At 41.9% G+C, this 19,722-nt stretch overlaps 1 protein-coding gene across 1 annotated transcript; it reads right to left on the reverse strand.

The window, feature by feature from the left end:
- Positions 1-4,683: 4,683 nt before the first annotated feature.
- On the reverse strand, positions 4,684-19,513 carry LOC131191696 (C-type lectin domain family 2 member D-like). Its single transcript, XM_058170109.1, has 6 exons — positions 19,494-19,513; positions 18,981-19,101; positions 10,983-11,094; positions 10,251-10,423; positions 9,655-9,752; positions 4,684-8,448 (listed from the first exon to the last, which is right to left on the reverse strand). Exons 3-6 carry the CDS (start codon positions 11,089-11,091, stop codon positions 8,340-8,342), a joined length of 489 nt encoding a protein of 162 aa, XP_058026092.1. The 5' UTR covers positions 11,092-11,094; positions 18,981-19,101; positions 19,494-19,513; the 3' UTR covers positions 4,684-8,339.
- Between the last annotated feature and the right edge of the window lie 209 nt (positions 19,514-19,722).

Raw genomic sequence — 19,722 nt, forward strand, 5'->3', positions numbered from 1 at the left:
CCTGCGAGATGCCCCTCTCTCGGGTTTGGCCTCCATACTATCGAGGCCCACCTTGAGGACAGGCTTTGGAGCCCCGAGAGGTGGCATGCTAAAAATAGGAGGCTTAGGGGCTTTTTAATTAGCTGTTTTAAGAGATTTTTTAAGGGGAGTTTTAATGGGGATTTTAAGGGTTGGGAGGGAGGGATTCGTGGTGGGGAGAGAACCCGTCGGGGAGGGGTGGGAGGTTAGGGCGGGTATTGGGAGTAGCCCGCGGGTGGGAGCCAGTCCTTGCGCGTGCTCGTGGCGGTTCTGTAATGGGTTCGGAGGTTATGGGGGATTGCGTTCCTTTTGGTGAGGTGGTTCCATTTGCACGGTAAGTGGGAGGGGCAGATATGGCGGAAGGGGGACCGTATCGTTCTGGGGGCGCTCGATGTCTGCAGGCGATCGCGCGATCCCCTCCTTCTCCCGTTCCCGGATGGTCAAGACCCTCAGAGCCTGGGCCTTGTCTGATGTTATGCAACGCACGGTCCGTGGCCAATAAGGCCCCCCTAATACATGATCTGATTCAGGGGGGTGCCGCGGATATTATAGGCGTTACGGAGACCTGGTTGGGCACTGAAGGCGTGCCCTGGTCGAGATGTGCCCACGGGTTTCCATGCATTCCATCAGCCGAGGCCCAGGGTAGGGGTGGGGGTGGCGGTTGTTATTAAAGAGAGTCTAGAGCCGAGGAGACCACTGTACCTCAGATTGCGGGTGTGAATCCCTCTTTGTGAGGTGGGGTCATAGGTGTCAGATGGGCTTGCTGGTCACGTACCTGGCTCCTTGCTGCGTGACAGCCGCCTGCCCGAGCTCCTGGAGGTGCTTGCTGGGGTGGCAGTGGAGACCCCAGACTTTTAGTCATGGGGACTTTAACTGCCATCTGCCGGCTCGTCATCGACAGTAGCTCGGGAGTTCATGGCTTCCATGACGGCCCTGGACCTGACTCAAGTAGTGGATGGCCCCACTCACATCGGGGGAGGCACACTGGACCTGATTTTCATCTCTGGTCGGTGGTTGAAGGATCTGGACTTGAGAGATATAGTCACAGAACCTTTGTCATGGTCAGATCACTCGCTCCTTCGCCTAGACTTTCTGACCGCTACCCAACACCGCAGGGAGACGGAACCATTACGTTGGTACCGTCCCAGGCGCCTGATGGACCCGGAGAGGTTCCGGATGGAGCTTGGGCCACTTCCTGAGGGTCTGGCTCACGGCACGGCAGAGGAACTAGACGCCGCCCGGGAGCCGGCTGCGGCTGGGGCTAGACCGTGCCGTGCCCCTGCGGCCCCTGCCCCGGCGCAGACCCCAACCGGCTCCTTGGTCCTCCGAGGAGCTGAGGGGGATGAAACGCCGGAGAAGACGCCTAGAGAGTTCTTGGAGGTCCAGCCGCTCAGAGGCTGATCGGACACTAGTTAGATCCTATACTAGGACCTACCTAGTGGCACTGAGGAAGCAGGCGTTGCTCGCCTCCTCCCCCATTGCGTCGGCAGATAACCGCCCAGCTGCCCTGTTTCGGGTGACCCGCTCCCTCCTTCACCAGGGGGAGCGGGATGACCCGTTGCAGGGACGTGCTGAGGAGTTTAACGGTTATCTATACGATAAAATCGTTCAGCTTCGGGACGGTCTGGACCAAAATTGTGGCGATTCGGACGGGGCGTCTGAGGGCGGTCTTGGTGATATTGTCTGGGATGAGTTTGACCCTGTGGCTCCCGAGGACATGGACAGGTTGCTGGGTAGACTGAATGCCACCACGTGTTTACTGGACCCGTGCCCCTCCTGGCTGGTGCTGGCCACTCAGGAGGTGACACGAGGCTGGCTCAGGCGATTCTGGCGCTTCCTTGTTGGAGGGAGTCTTTCCCGCCGCCTTGAAAGAGGCGGTGGTGAGGCCCTCCTCAAGAAGCCTTCCCTGGACCCGGCTATTTTAGGTAATTATCGTCCGGTCTCCAACCTTCGCTTCGCGGCGAAGGTTGTAGAGAGTATGGTGGCATATCAGTTTCCCCTCCACCTGGAGGAAACTGTCTATCTAGACCCGTTCCAGTCCGGCTTCCGGCCCGGTTACAGCACTGAGACGGCTTTGGTCGCGTTGGTGGATGATCTCTGGAGGGCCAGGGATGGGGTTGTTCCTCTGCCCTGGTCCTATTAGACCTCTCAGCGGCTTTTGATACCATCGACCATGGTATCCTGCTGCGCCGGTTGGAGGGACTGGGAGTGAGAGGCACCGTTTATCGGTGGTTCTCCTCCTATCTCTCCGACCGGTCGCAGACGGTGTTGACGGGGGGGCAGAGGTCGGCTCCGCGGCGCCTCACTTGTGGGGTGGCGCGGGGTCGATCTCTCGCCTTCTGTTCAACATCTATATGAAGCCGCTGGGTGAGATCATCAGTGGCTTCGGTGTGAGGTACCAGCTGTACGCTGATGACACCCAGCTGTACTTTTCCACACCGGGCCACCCCAATGAAGCTATCGAAGTGCTGTCCCGGTGTTTGGAAGCCGTACGGGTCTGGATGGGGAGAAACAGGCTCAAGCTCAATCCCTCCAAGACGGAGTGGCTGTGGATGCCGGCATCCCGGTACAGTCAGCTGAGTCCACGGCTGACTGTTGGGAGCGAGTCATTGGCCCCGATGGAGAGGGTGCGCAACTTGGGCGTTCTCCTGGATGAACGGCTGTCTTTTGAAGACCACCTGACGGCCGTCTCCAGGAGAGCTTTCCACCAGGTTCGCCTGGTGCGCCAGCTGCGCCCCTTTCTAGACCGGGATGCCTTGTGCACAGTCACTCACGCCCTCGTGACGTCTCGTCTGGATTACTGCAATGCTCTCTACATGGGGCTCCCCTTGAGGGGCATCCGGAGGCTTCAGTTAGTCCAGAATGCGGCTGGGTGATAGAGGGAGCCCCTCGTGGCTCCCGCGTGACACCTATCCTGCGCAGACTGCACTGGCTACCTGTGGCCTTCCGGGTGCGCTTCAAGGTTTTGGTGAACGTCTTCAAAGCGCTCCATGGCATAGGGCCGGGCTATTTACGGGACCGCCTACTGCTACCGAATACCTCCCACCGACCCGTGCGCTCTCACAGAGAGGGACTCCTCAGGGTGCCGTCGGTGCGTCAGTGTCGTCTGGCGACGCCCAGGGGAAGGGCCTTCTCTGTGGGGGCTCCCGCCCTTTGGAACGAACTCCCCCCGGGACTCCGTCAACTTCCGGACCTCCGAACCTTTCGTCGCGAGCTTAAAACGCATTTATTCATCTGCGCAGGACTGGGTTAGTTTTTTAAATTTATGGGTTTTAATTGGGTTTTTATTATTTATTCTAAATTTTTAATTTCGGCCCAATTGAATAAGTTTTTTAATTGTATTTTAATTGTGTTTATATTGTAACATTATTGTGTATTTTATTTGGCTGTGAACCGCCCTGAGTCCTTCGGGAGAAGGGCGGTATAGAAATTTAAATAATAAATAAATAAATAAATAAATAAATAAATAAATAAATAAATAAATAAATAAATAAATAAATAAATTTTAATGGGTTTTTAGAATTTTAAATGTTTTAAAGTTTTCGGCCAATTGTATAATAAGTTTTTTAATTTTGTTTTAATTGTATATTGTATTGTTTGGGTTTTTATTCTGGCTGTACACCGCCCTGAGTCCTTCGGGAGAAGGGCGGTATAGAAATCTAATAAATAATAATAATGATAATGATAATGATAATGATTATTATTATTATTATTATTATTATTATTCTTATTATTATTATTATTATTATTATTATTATTATTATTATTATTATTATTATTGAGGGGAAATATTGCAGGTATTTGCTTGATGTAGAAATTCTGGTTCTTGGTGGGCTGTGCGCTGGGAAAACTGACTTTTGATTAAGTGATTAAGAAGAAGAATTGAAATGGAGGAAAATTGATTTGATGTTGAGTAAATCTATGTGTTTATTGGCAAATTACAGTAGAACCTCTGGTCAGGAACACTTCTGATGACTAAATCAGGGTTTTTTGTAAGCACCAAATTTCCTGATGTTTGTTTACAAAGAACAGCGACCCACGTGTGACCGCTGCATTAATTTTGCATTAATATTGGTTAGGTTTGGGTCACAGCCAAATCGGGTTGCGGCCGAAGTTATGAAACTAATTATGGTTATGATCAGAGGTTCTACTGTATCTTTAGAGTATGTCTTTTGTTTACCTGACAAGTTTGTAAATAGAAAGCCACCATCTTTGGTGGTACTTTGGTTGATCTAAACCATGAGTGTCTAAATTTTTGGCTTCTCTGGGCACAGTGAATGAAGACAAATTGCCTTGGATCAAATATAAAATATATAATATACTTAGTGTATATAAATAACAAACTTCCCTTGTTTTATATATTTTTATTGTAACATTATAAAAGATGCCCTATTCAAAAGAGGCCAAGCTAAACATAGCCTCATGAGCCACAGCAGAAGGAAATAAAAACACAAGCGCAAAGGTTATGGAACAGCCCATTTACAGGTTGTTCAGAAAAGTGAATGGGCCTCTAGTAATAAAAGAAGAGCATCCAAAGTGAAACAGCCTGAGGAGAAGAATCTTCTCAGCTTCCATAAGGTACCTGTAGCAAAGTAAAGAAAAACATTAATAGAGTCAGTGAAGATATTTGTTAAGTTCGGGCAATGAGGAGGCAGGAGACAGTCATTGGTGACAACAGCTCTTAAGTTTATTGTGAGAACCCAGCAAAAGCAACTGGCAAACAACCTTCTTTATATAGTCTTTTGGCTGAGGCACCAGACAATCAGAAACGTGCTTTTTCCCGCCCAAATTTCCCTCCGAAAATTCAAATACATAACAATATTAACAGTTTTGTCTCTGGCAATACATCAAACATGAATTAAGACAGTGAATTCAACTGCTTGGGTTCCCAAAGAAGATGGCAAGGGTTTCACCCAGCAGATTAAAATAAAATAAAAAAGTAGCCCTTGTTAAATGATTCCATCTCCCAGAAAAGAGGACCCATCCAAAGAGTCCAAAGTCAGGATTTTGCAGAGGCACATTAGTGAGATCTCAGTGAGATTTCTCTGCCAGGTTAATGGTTTGCAAATAGTTATGTTGGCAGCGTCTCTCATCTAAAGTCTCAGAAAGCAGAATTCTGAATCACAGAATTCAAAGTTGTAAAGCACTTCAAAAGTCACATTTGGAGTAGCTAGAAGCTCTGTTTTAAAAGCAGGGAAACACTGATGTATAAATTCTTGACATTTGAGGAGAGGAACATAACATAGTCATAAGAAACAGAGTTAACGGGAAACCCATAACCAAACCTTTTGTATTTTGAAAGGAAAGACAAGGATTGCTCTGCTTAAGATCTGATCATGATTGCTCTGACTAATATCTGATCATGGTCACTGATATAAATCTAAAGTCACTTATGGCCATTGTAAAAACATTCTGCCCCGACACACAATAATGACAGCAGCTTGCATTTCCAAGGGTTGCCAAATGCCCTGTGATCATGTGATTGCCATTGTAATCTTCTCTGCCAGCTTCCTCAGAAAATCAGAGAGAAGCTGGCAGGGAAAGTTGCAAGTGGAGAAAATGGAGGGGAGGTGAAATCCTTTGTCGGCCTTTTTCTTTTTGGAGATTATTTTGGCTGCGTAGCTACTGAGCTTTGGTGAGGGCGCGTCTTGTTTGAGTAAAGGCCAAGATGCAGAATTTGATTTTCTCAGATGAAACACAATGAACAGGGAATCAGCTGAAGAGATATTTCCCACTGGATCAATATACCTGCCAACTGAATCATTTCTTATTTACTGAACAAATTTATATAGTTGCCAAACTCACACATAGGTGATTCTGGGCGGCTTATAACATAAAACATTTTTAAAAAACCATCCCCCCCACCCAGCAACAATCCCTAAGCCGTGTGACCTTGCATTGCCTTCCTGCCATGGTGGATTGGGTTAAAAGAACAGGGGAGAGACAGTTCTTCAAATAACCCATGTAGGGCTTTAAAGGTGATAAATTCAACTGTGAAGAATTTATACTATTTATTTCCACAATAACTTCCCAAAATCAAAACCTGAAAGTTGGGAAGAAGAAAATTTATGTATATTTATTGCTTGACCTGCTTCCACAGACAAAAACTGTTTTAAGATTTCTCAGATAGACCATGCCAGTCCATGGAGGTTGTGTTACATATTGTCTTAAACATATTTTATTTTCCCTTTTATTCATCGTCTGCCATACTGAGACAAATGAAACCCAATAAATTTCTATAATCCACATAGAGTTTAAAAACTAGAACACATGAAGGTACCACCTGTCCTTTCTTTCTGACTTACTTATATTTATCATCATCAATAAGAATGTTCCTCTCTCTTCCCTTCAAAACACATTCAACTTTCTTGCTCATCATTTGGGACTTTTTTTCATCCTGCTCAGTATTCTTACCTTTCCTGATTCCCTCTTATTGCTGCCATAAGCAGAAGAGCCTCCAACTTCAATTTTCTTTCTTCTAGGCTCAAGCCTCCCCTCCAGTGGTAAAATCTGAACCGGTTTGCGACTGGTTCACTGGCCACGCATGCACACACCAAATGCATGCTGCATTTGATGATTAGATTAGATAGCTGTTAAGTCTCTTAGGAAAAGTTTGATTGCTTCTCTTGAGGAGACCTAGGTCGAACCGGTAGTTTAAAAATGCTACAATCCAACGATCAGCTGTGTCGCATGGTTTAGCTGTCCAGCGTTTCTGGAACGTTGACATTAGCTTTGCTAGGAAGATTTCGCAAAGATTTCGCAAAGCTAAACCGTGCGGCACAGCTGATCCCCCCCCCCCCCCCGCTGTTCTACTTACCTTCCCAAGCCTCCTTTTGGTGTGTGCTGCACACGCTCAAGTGCGCAGTATACACAAAAAGGAGGCTTGGGAAGGTACGTAGAACAGCAGAGGGGATCAGCTGTGTCGCACAGTTTAGCTTTGCTAGAAAGCAGGATTTCCTGCTTTCTAGCAAAACTAAACCGGGCGGCGCAGCTGATCGTCAGATATTAGCTTTTTTTAACTACTGGTTCGACCTAGGTCACCTCAAGAGAAGCAATCAATCCTTTCCTAAGAGAGTAATAACTATCCAATGTGAGGTTCTGTGTAGACGCTCCCCACATGCAACACATAGCAATAGCACTTAGACCTATATACCGCTTCATAGTGCTTACTGCCCTCTCTAAGCTATTTACTGAGTCAGCCTATTGCCCCCCACAATCTGGGTCCCCATTTTACCAACCTTGGAAGGATAGAAGGCTGAGTCAACCTTGAGCCGGTGAGAATCGAACTGCCAAACTACAGGCAGTAAGCAGACGTGTAAGTAAGAATGCAGTAAGTAAGACGTGTAAGTAAGAATGCAGTAAGAATGTAGTATTATTGCATTCTAACCACTGCACCACCACAACACATGGCTCTATAACTCCATTGTTTCCACCAAAACCTGGCAATGTAATTTCATGGCCTTTCTATGGTCAGAAGATGACAAGACCTGACTGTGACTGACTGGTACATGACTCAGAATGTGAATAGGAAGTCTGAAACTTTCTCAACTTTGAAACTATATGAAAATCCCTCCTTTTCCTCCTTCAGAAAGCGAGCATGAAAAACTAGCAGGCCACCTCAGATTGAGCTCTAAACTCCTAGACTTTTCTTAATATGAAAGAGAAATCAACATATGTTCCTAACTCCTCAAAATAACACCAGTAGTTCTTCTGCGTTGTCACTACATCCTCTCTCTTACTCTCCTACGGCAGTCCCAGAGGTTACTTAAAAAGGTAACGGTAAAGGTTCCCCTCGCACATATGTGCTAGTCGTTCCCAATTCTAGGGGGTGGTGCTCATCTCTGTTTCAAAGCCGAAGAGCCAGCGCTGTCCAAAGACGTCTCTGTGGCCATGTAGCTGGCATGACTCAATGCCAAAGGTGCACAGAAAGCTGTTATCTTCCCACCAAAGGTGGTCCCTATTTTTCTACTTGCATTTTTTACGTGCTTTCAAACTGGTAGGTTGGCAGAAGCTGGGACAAGTTATGAGAGCTCACCCCGTTACATGGCGCTAGGGATTCAAACCGCTGAACTGCCGACCTTCTGATCGACAAGCTCAGCATCTTAGCCACTGAGCCACCACATCCCTTATTATTTTATTTTTATTATTATTATTATTATTTTGTGTACTTAGAAGTACACAGAATATGTTAATAGCAATCAATATGTTAATAGCAGTCAATCAATCAATGTTCAGTGGTTATAGAATACAGCTGAAGTGTGGATGGGGGGAGGGGAAGGGGAGATGGGGAATATATGATTCTCTAATAGAATGTGCTTGGATCAATTTTTTTTGCAGATGTAGCGGTGTTCAGTGGTGCATCTCCCTGAGTTGGCTGTGACATCTTCATCCAAATATGCACAGTCGCCTCCATTTCCCATGACTTCCAACCTGCAACAGAGGCAGAAATTAGGTAGTGGGGAGTCATCTCCCACCTAGCAGCACCAAAGGGGTCCTGAGTTTACAGTTCATCTAGCTGAGCCTTGCCTTCTCAAGGATGATTCTGCAGATTGTTCCCCAATTCACCTATTTGGAAGTGTTGATTACATAGTAAATCTACATCCCAGCAGCTCAGCATTCTGGACTCAATTCCAAGTGGAATTCTGACCATGCTACTTGTACAACAGTGGTGAGTTTCAAAAAAATTTTACTGCCGGTTCTGTGGGTGTGGCTTGGTGGGCATGGCATGGCTTGGTTGGCGTGGCAGGGGAAGGATACTGTAAAATCTCCATTTCCTTCCAATCAGCTGGGACTTGGGAGGCAGAGAATAGATGGGGGCGGGGCCAGTCAGAATTTTTACTATCGGTTCTCTGAACTACTCAAAATGTCCGCTACTGGTTCTCCAGAACTGGTCAGAACCTGCTGAAACCCATCTCAGTTGTACAGGCAGTCCTTGACTTGGAATCAAAATTTGGACTGGAATTTCCATTGCTAACCAAAGGAGTTGTTAAGCAAGTTGTGCCCAATTTTATAACCTTTTTTTTTTTTTTTGCCATGGTTAAGTGAATTACTGAAGCTTTATACGAATCAAATGATTTTAAGTGTACCCAGCTTTCTTTGCTGACTTTGCTACTTGGGAAGGTTGCAAATGGCAACCCCATGACCCCAGGAGTCTGCAGATTGTAACTATTTTGCCAGCAGATATGGGGACCACAGGGTGATACAGAAGCCATCAGCTGATTGGTTTTATCTTTGATGTAGAGGTTTATTGGGTTTAGTATTTTTGTTTAATTTCTGTAAATTGCCCAGATTCACATAATTTTTCTAAATAATTAAATACATGCCGATTGCCAAGCACCCAAATTTTTCATCAGGTGATTATGGGGATGCCATGATGGTTTTAACTGCAAGGATCAATCATAAGTCATTTTTTTCACTTCCACTGTAACTCTGAACTTTAAATGAATGGCTATAAGTCGAGGATCCCTTGTAATACATTTTTAACCACATTAATAGGGCCAAACCTTTTTAGAGGGCAACTCCTGAATGCTGGAAGCTGGGAGGCTCTTTTTAAGATCAATCCTGAGCTGCACAGAGCCTCAAAGGAGGCATTTTACTTTCAGCTCTTGGCACTGAAAGGAAAAGAGGAAGACTCACGTTGAATTTTCTCCATCTAGCCACTTCCAGGGCTGATCTGGTTCTCTCCTGAGGCCGATCCAAAAGACGTTTTCTCTGGTGAACATCTTCACAATAGCCTTTTAAAAATGGTGCATGTTAGAACGTTGCATTGTTAGATTCCCAGCTGAATTTCTGAATTTACACATAGGCTGAAAGGACACAAACTATCTTTAAAACAGTAATCTAACTCTAATGAGCATAGCTAGTAGTTCCTTTAGCGAGGGGCAAAATGGCAGACCCTTATGCTTTTTCAAAGTAAATATTAAACCTTTCGTAGAAGGTAAAAGTCTGATTATCCTAGAATGGTTGTTGGCATTGTCTACGGTTTTATTTTTGGGTTCCTGATTCTATGTCAACAGATCTTGCTGTGTGAAACTGGCAGATTTTGGAACCTGAAGAAGATTCAAAGGATCGTGAAGCTTTTGTTCAGAAAGGCATCTATGGAGATTTGTTTTACTAATATCAGGAGAAAATCTTTTATCTTTTTCATGTTGTAGAAGAACATGCACCATCAATGAATTAACATTATTTCTAGGAACTGATTTATGCTGGCCAAAACCAGTTACGTTGCTCACCATTTCCTCCTGTGTAATTTTGGCTAGGGAAGCAGTATGTGAAATACAGAAATTCTGGCTTTCCTTCCAATTCTTTTCCTCTCCTGAAAGTTTGTAGCAGTGTCCCTGATGTCCAATCCAATCAGATGGACATTTAATGGCATCCTCTTGGTGCCTTAATGGCACTAATGTTCCTAGAACAGAGAAAGATGGAAAGAATAGACACCAACTTATCCAGTCCTATTCTTATGAATAGGATGTGACCTTCCTACTGAATTAGAACATGTTAGTGAGTTCTAAGAAAACCCAATCTGGTTAAAAAAAGCCCCATGTTCTTGCAATTGTAATGGCATCCGTCCTGTAACCCTCAGATTGATAGAGACAATAAACCTGAGCAGTGATTTGCATGCTGGATTTGAATCCAAGAAAGCAGGTGCAAATCCACTTATTCAGCCTTTTTTTGTGGGATTTTCCATTAATTTGGTCAATCCGTCTCACATTTGATCCACCCACTTCACTTTTAATGCTTCTGGCAGGAAATCACTAAATAAAGAAATGCATGTTTATTTATTTTATTTCTCAAACACCAATATTTCTCCCAAACATAGGAACTGAAGTTTCCTGGACTGGATGAAGTAGAGCTGGCAAGGTCAATTCTATGTTTCTGATCTAACTGCAGAGGTCCTTCAGCTTCATGAAGTCACGTTAGAAGAAAGTTTTCAAGAGAAAAGTATTAGGGTCCATATTCCTTACCCAGGAAAAAGAGAGCAGTGCCGAAGATGAGGAGAGAAATGACAATTATTGCCTTTTTAGGTTTACAGTGAGCTGGCAAAAATCTCTGTTTGTTTGATTGAGTTGACATGAGCTGCACAGGAAAAAAAAGATGAGAAATAAGATTCATCAGCACTCATCTGCTACACCAAAGGAAGGTACAGAGAAATCTGGATACTGATGGTTCTCCTTAAATTGTAATCCCTAAATAAAATATTATATATATTTCTAATCTGGAAAGGTTTTTGTTTTTTAACTTTAAAACCCAAAAAACCCGGAACAGACTTGTAAGTGGATCACAAGCTTCCTAACAAACAGGAAGCAGCAGGTGAAGCTAAGCAAGATCACATCAAATACCTGTACAATTAGCACAGGGGCCCCCCAAGGCTGTGTGCTCTCCCCACTTCTCTTCTCTCTGTATACCAATGACTGCATCGCCAATGATCCATCTGTTAAGCTATTGAAGTTCGCAGATGACACAACAGTGATTGGTCTCATTCGAGACAATGACGAATCCGCATATAGACAAGAGGTCGAACGACTAGCCTTGTGGTGCAACCAAAACAATCTGGAACTGAACACACTCAAAACCGTAGAAATGGTGGTAGACTTTAGGAGAAACCCTTCCATACTTCCACCTCTCACAATACTTGACAACACAGTATCAACAGTAGAAACCTTCAAATTTCTAGGTTCTATCATATCGCAAGATCTCAAATGGACAGCTAACATCAAAAACATCATTAAAAAAGGACAACAAAGAATGTTCTTTCTGCCAACTCAGTAAGCTCAAACTGCCCAAGGAGCTGCTGATCCAGTTCTACAGAGGAATTATTGAGTCTGTCATTTGCACCTCTATAACTGTCTGGTTCGGTTCTGCAACCCAACAAGAAAAACACAGACTTCAGAGGATAATTAGAACTGCAGAAAAAATAATTGCTACCAACCTGCCTTCCATTGAGGACCTGTATACTGCACGAATCAAGAAGAGGGCCGTGAAAATATTTACAGACCCTCGCATCCTGGACATAAACTGTTTCAACTCCTACCCTCAAAACGACGCTATAGAGCACTGCACACCAGAACAACTAGACACAAGAACAGTTTTTTCCCGAAGGCCATCACTCTGCTAAACAAATAATTCCCTCAACACTGTCAGACTATTTACTGAATCTGCACTACTATTAATCGTTTCATAGTTCCCATCACCAATCTCTTTCCACTTATGACTGTATGACTATAACTTGTTGCTGGCAATCCTTATGATTTATATTGATATATTGACCATCAATTGTGTTGTAAATGTTGTACCTTGATGAACGTATCTTTTCTTTTATGTACACTGAGAGCATATGCACCAAGACAAATTCCTTGTGTGTCCAATCACACTTGGCCAATAAAAATTCTATTCTATTCTATTCTATTCTAATTATTCTTATACAATTTTACATTTGATGAAGTAAGAAAAACTCCTAAATATTTAACCTTTTTTATAATTTCAAATCCTGTTATTTCCTCTAATTTTTCTCTCTGGTTCTTAGTCATATTTTTGGTTATCACTTTTGTTTTATTTTGATTCACTATAAACCCTGAGACCTTTCCATATTGATTAATTACTTCCAACAAATATACACTTGAATTTATAGGCTGAGTCAACATAACGACCAAATCGTCTGCAAATGCTCTGACTTTGTATTCATGTCTTCTAATTCTAATACCCTCTATCTCCCTTAACTCTCTTATCTTACCCAATAAAGGTTCCAAAGACAAAATAAACTGCCTCATTCCTTTCGCAATTTAAAAACTATCTGTCAAACTATCATTAATTATTATTTGAGCTGTTTGCTCTCCATAAATTGCCCTAAGTATTCGTATAAAACCATTTCCAAATTGCATTTTGTCTGTTAATTTAAATAAAAATTCCCAAAGCAAACGATCAAAAGCTTTCTCTGCATCCAAAAAAAGAAACGCTGCCAGAATCTGATTTTTCTTTTCCAAATATTCCAATAAGTTCACTATCTGCCTAACATTATTCCTCATTTGTCTCCCTTTTATAAAACCAGACTGGTCAGTATGAATCCTTTGTTGTACAATTTCCATTAACCTATTTGCCATTATTTTCGCAAAAATCTTATAATCATTATTCAAGGGTGAAATCGGTCTATAATTCCCAGGCTTAGTACAATCCTGATCCTCTTTTGGTATCAATGAAATAAAAGTAGTTCTCCATGGTGGTGGCACTCCTCCTCCCATCTGTATCTGATTAAATAACTCCTTAAGTGGACCAACTATCTCATCCTGTAAATTTTTATAATATATTGCTGTAAGTCCATCTGTGCCCAGGGATTTCCCTATTTTTAATTGCTTTATCACCAAAATAATTTCCTCAGAAGTTATAGGCCGATTCAACTCTTCCCTTTGTTCATTAGTTAAACCTTTAACCTTATATTCTTTCAAATATTTATCAATATCCATATTCAATATTGTATCTCTAGCGTATAGATTTGTATAATATTCCAGGAAAGCTTTTTTAATTTTATCCTGTTGAAATCTCACTTTACCCTTGTATTCAATTCTTTCAATAGTACGTGCTTTCTGTCTTTTCCTTAACATATAAGCCAACCACCTCCTGATTTATTGGCATTACAAAAGTATTATGTTTAGCATATTGTATATTGGTTGCCACCTGATCTGCCATTAACATATTAAATTGACTCTGTAATATCTTTATCGCCTCATTAATTTTTAAATCATGTGGATTATATACCAATAATTGTTGTTTCCTCTGAATTTCCTCTTCTAAATACCTACGCTGTTTTTGTAGTTTTCTCCTCTGTCTATTGTTCATATATATTAAAATACCTCTCATAAAGGCCTTGCTAACGTCCCAAACCATTTCTATCGAAGTTCCCCTATTCAAATTATAATCAAAAAATTCTTTCATTTGTTTTTTACATTGATTTACATTATACTCATACTTAAACAAATTCTCATTTATTCTCCATGATCTTCTGCCTTCTTCTTGTTGCAATTCCATCCATACTGGACTATGATCAGTTAAACACCTTGGAAATATCTTCGTTTTCTTAACCCTAGAAAGCAGGTCACTAGTAATTAATATAAAACCAATATGTGAAAAAGATTGATGTCTATCCCAAATGTCTCTCAACTCAAGATCTTCCATCATCTCAAACCAAGATTTGGGCAATTTTGCATACGTAGGAATTTTCTTAGAAAGTTTTTTTGTCTTTTTTAATATCCATTACACCATTCAAGTCTCCTAATATAATAAACATTTTATAATCCCAAGAAGTCAATTTTTCATGTAACAATTTATAAAAATTTTCTTGTTGTTGATTAGGTGCATAAATACCAATCACAAGTGTCTTTTTTCCTTCTAAAATCAATTCAATAGCAATATATCTTCCTTGAATGTCCGTTTCAATTAATTTAGCTGATATATTTTTCTTCAAATATATAACTATACCATTTTTCTTATTCGGAGCAGAAGAAACAAAATGTTTACCTAATTTCGAATTAATCAAATATTTCTGATCTGATAATTTTATATGTGTCTCTTGCAAACATATCACATCATTTTTAAATTGTTTCAAATAATGGAATATTTTTCTTCTTTTCTGTGCTGAATTTAAACCATTAACATTCCATGTCAAAAATTTATTTTTCTTGAAGCTTCTGAGCAATTAGCTGAAGACTCTCACTCTTCGGCTTAGCTCCTCCCACAGCTTCAGTAGTAGAATCCTGTTCCTGTCTTTGAAGTCGTTCCTCTATCTCCTTACGCCTAATAGCTCCCCTTGTCACTCTTTATTCTTGAGGTTGTTGTTGAGGTACTGACATCACAGGTGCAGTTTCAGCTTCCCCACTCTGTTTCTCTTGAAGACTTTTATCCACTGTTTCTACATCCACTTTCAATACATTAAAAAGAAAATCTTTTGCTTTCAACTCAATATCAATTCGATATCTCCTGCCTTGAAAAAATACTGTTAAGCCAATTGGAACCTCCCATCTATATTGAATCTGATGCTTCTTAAGCTCTTGTGTAAAAATCTAAAATCCCTTCTATCCTTTAACATTTTAGCAGGGATCTCTTTCAAAACCAACACCTCCTGTTCTGCTATTTGCAATTTCTTTTGGTATGTAGCTTGCAAAATCTGATTTCTCATTGTGGTAGTCAAAAATAAATTACAATGTCTCTTGGGAGCTTTTTCTGCCTCGCTACCCAAGAATTAACCCTATATGCCTTATCAATTTGAAAATCAACATCTCGAGGGTCCAATCCTAACATTTCAGCTAAGGCTTCTGATATAACTTTTTAAGATCTTCTTCCTTCTGGTCTTGAAGACCCCTAATTCTCAAAGCCTTCTCTGTATTGTAACACCACCACATGATCCTCATTTTATCCACTTTATTTTGCAGTTCTCAACTTTATTATCCAAATACTGATTTGCTTGACTAATTACTTCCACTTTATCCTCCATTACTTCCAAATTTTTGCCAAACCTTGAAAACCATCAATAAATCTTCTCTAATTTGTTTATTATTCTCTTTAATTTCCTCTCTAAGCTGGTCCTTCACCTCATAAATATTATTCATAAGTTCCTTAAATCTTTCTTCAGAAACTCTGTTCTGTTCCTTTAACATATCTTCCAGGTTAGATTCAGACCCCCTCCTCATTATAGAGACTTTAGGTGGCTTAGAAACCATTCTGATTTAAATGAAGTCTCAAATTAAGGTTGTAAAATAAAAACTTTCACCTTGCTTCCTATGGAGAGCTTCAATTCAGCTGGAATCCACAAAGACGCACTTCACTTTCTCTCACAAGCAGCCTCCAATCCACTTCCTCTCAGACGCCATATTTTTCCCTTCACTAATTTAAAGTGAGAAAAAGTTTTTTTCTTTTTTTTTTAAAGAGTAGAAGTCAGCTCTCTTCTTGCTTCCCTAGTGATTGATCACTTGTATTTGTCCCGTCTGCATCCAGTATTCAAAACGGAATCAATTGAGCAGAGGTGGACATCTTCCTCTCATCCTGCCAAAAGCAGGATCACGCCGAGTCCGGAGCTGGGCTGGATTAGGCAGGCTCCCCTCCAAGGCTCCGCTAAACAAAGCAGAGCCCCTGGGGAGATCTTCTGCTCTCCAGCCACTCTTTGCTATTTCCTTTCACCCAGGGAAAGCTTTAAAGCCGGCAAACAGCTGTTCTTCGCTGTTTCGCCGGCTTTTTACGGGGTCTCAGTTCAGGGCGCCTTTCCAGGCGTCCTCCGGGGAAGACTGAAGCCACCGGAAGCCGCTTTTTATTTTTTCAAGAGGCAACTGGAGGTTCCGGTTTTTCTTTAAAGATGTTTTGTTCCTCATCCAAGAAGCTTCTTCAGCTCCTCCAGCAAAGGCAAGAGGCAAGCAAGAAAAATCTTCCAAGCCTGGCTAATCCTTTTTTTCCCTCGCTGATCAGCCCTTGCTGATATTGTGGGAGGGAAGCAGCCGAGTAAGAAAAATCTCTGACTTTCCAGTCGCTCATCTGCTGCCACTTAAAATGCATTTTTTCTCTTGTTCCCGGCAGGGACTGGAGCTCTGGATCCAAATTCATGGTGGAGAAGACAAGGCAACAAGAAGCAGCAACCTTTCACAACACTATTTCGGATGCTTTCAGCCACTCTACTGCCTCCTTCTGGATGCCTTCGTCAACGCCACTCTTTCTTCTGTACCTGTATGACCGGGGAGAGAAAATGTGACAGAGTACGTCGTTTTTCTGAGGAAGCCGTTTTCCTTTCCTGACTAGATGCTAGACCCTGGCTTTTTTTTCTTTCCTTTTTCTTTCTATTAAGTTTTTTATCTTTTTCAATATAAACATACATGTTTTGTGGAGAGTACATTGATTGGGTCAGGTCTTTTTTAGACAACGTTAACAATAATAATACAAATAGTATGTAGAATTCTAATCTTCCAACTTCAAACAATACTAATCTCATTTCATATTCCTTTTACATTTTCCCTTTAATTCATTTAATCATTAATACCATTTCTTCGCACCCTGTGTTTATTATTCCTTAGTAAATGTTGTCATTCAATATTTTAAAAATCATTCATTTTTCCACCATAACATTAAATATATATATTTGGAACATCAATCCAAATCTATAGGATTACAAATAACACCAGTTATTAACAATATTCAGTCTATCACGGGAGTATATCTCAAGGTCCCCACCATTTCTAATCCTTAATATTTTAAATTCACAATATCTTTTAACACACTTTTAATATTAGTACATCAGTTAAATTATCTAGTCTTAAATTACCATCTACTAATGGTAGATAAAACCCTATTGGGGTTTTAATGTTTTTCCGTTTTATTAATATATTTTCTCATTATCCACCATCTCTTAGTCTTTGTAAAATTCCATTGTTTATTGATTTTTTGGTTAGTCTTTTATCTCTCTCTCTTTTGGAATCTTGTATCTCTTTTTAATTTTTTTGTGTCTACTAAACTTTGCCTTCTGGGTGCCTTTTGCCTCTTTCTGCTGAGTTTTTTGAACACCCATCCACAAAACTTCCTTTTGTTTTTGTTTTTTAAAGGCGTTTTTCTCTCGTCTCTCTCTACTCCTATAAATTATAATGTTATATATTTGTCTTTTACTTATTAGTCTCTTCTCCTCTTTGTTCCTAACTTCTTGCTTCTCATTTTTATTCTCCCCTTCCCCTGCTTTTTCTAGTTTCTCCTCTACTTCTTGAATATCATGTTCCTCTTTTTCCCCCAATTGTTGAGTAGCTTCTACAGTCATTTCTGTATCTTTAAACAATTCCCCACTAAATTCTTCCAGTCTTTCCAATCCATAATCCAATAGTAAATTTTAGTAAGATTTAGTTATTTGCAAATTAGTTCCTTTTGTAACTCTTCAAAAGGAAAGAAAAAAATCACTATTGAATGTTCTGGAATATTTCCAATCGTCTTCTAACAATAGAGTCAAGGTCTGGCCATTCACAGAACACTTCTGTTCTGTGTATTAGACTTTAGTTTTCATTAAGTATACTGCAGCTATAGTGTTATAGTACTTCTCTTTCTCCAGTAGATGGCTCTCTTATGCCCTGCCTTTGTTTTCTTTTCTATGTAGAAGTATAATTCTAATATGAATTAGAATTAGAATTCTTTATTGGCCAAGTGTGATTGGACACACAAGGAATTTGTCTTTGGTGCATATGCTCTCAGTGTACATAAAAAGACAAGATACATTCGTCCAGAATCACAAGGCACAACACCCAGTGACAGTCATATGGTACAATAAGCAATCAAATCATACCAAGAAACAATCAATATCAATATAAATCGCAAGGATACAAGCAACAAAGTTACAGGCATGCAGTCACAAGTGGGAGGAGATGGGCGACAGGAATGATGAGAAGACCAATAGCAATTGTAATGCAGACACCACATGAATAGTTTGACAGTGTTGAAGGAATTATTTGTTTAGCAGAATGATGGTGTCTGGGAAAAAACTCTTCTTGTATCTAGTTGTCTTGGTGTGCAGTGCTCTATAGCATCGTTTTGAGGGTAGGAGATTTTAGACAGCTTTCCTATTTAGATAGGAAAACCAACCACTGTTTATCTCAGGGTGCCCCACTTTCTTTCCTCTTTCCTCTCAGGGTGCCCCACTTTCTTTCCTCTTCTCTTGAAAGTCTCCATTTTTCTCTTACTTCTCTACCACTGCCCCCACTCTAGTCTGTTCTCCACCAACTCCTGCCCTTCTTCCCTTCCCCTCCAGTTTTTCCCTGAGAGAGGGAAGAAGAGAAGAGCCTGAAGTGGAATATGGGGGTGCTTCAAGAGTTGGGGGGGCTAGTGCTTGCACGTGCTCCAGCCAAGCCCCCCCCCACTCACTGAAATGCCCCAGGTTTCTCTTCCCATTGTTTGGGCCATCTGCAAGCCCACCCCGTGCACCCACCGATTGCTCCCACCACTGGTTGCTCCCTTACCTTTCCAAGAGCTCCAGAGCTCAGGAGGTCCCATACCCAAGGAGCGTCCCCTGCACTGCTGGACTGCGTGGCAGAAGCTCCAGGTTTTTGCTTAAGTCTCTGGCAAACTTGCCTTGTTAGTCTTCCATCCCCAGCAAAGACAAGCGACAAAAAACAAAAAAACTTTCCTATGTACATTTGTGGAGATTTAGATAGGAAAATCAACCAGTTTATCTCAGGGTAAAGCCCCAGTGGAAAGTTTCTTTCTTTCCTCTTCTCTTGAAAGTCTCCATTTTTCTTCTTACTTCTCCACCACTCCCAGTTCCAGTCTGTTCTCGGCCAACTCCTGCCCTCCCTTCCCCTCCTCCAGCTTTTCCCCGAGAGAGAAGGAAGAAGAAGCCAAAGAGGAACTTGCGGTGCCTCAGGGCTGGGGGAGACCCTAGTTCAGAGAGAAGTGCCCTTCCCTCCGGCCTCCCCCACCCCGCAGCCCCTTGGCCGGCCACCCACCCACCCAGTCTCCAAATTCCCGCTTACCTTTTCCCTAGATCTCCGGAGCTCAGGAGTGTACTGTTGGCTTCGTGCTAACTGTTTGTCTTTCTTGTTCTTACGTCTACAATTACCAATTGTATGGCAGGGAGCCAAGCAAGAGAAACTGAATATCATCAGCTGCTGCTTGAAACGCTCCTTTTTTATCCCTCCCCCTCGTGGTGAAGGAAAAAAACCCTTGACCATTCTCTGCTGTTTCTTGGCAAAGGACCAGACT

This window comes from Ahaetulla prasina, chromosome 2 (genome assembly GCF_028640845.1).
Source record: "Ahaetulla prasina isolate Xishuangbanna chromosome 2, ASM2864084v1, whole genome shotgun sequence".
Taxonomy (NCBI): domain Eukaryota; kingdom Metazoa; phylum Chordata; class Lepidosauria; order Squamata; family Colubridae; genus Ahaetulla; species Ahaetulla prasina.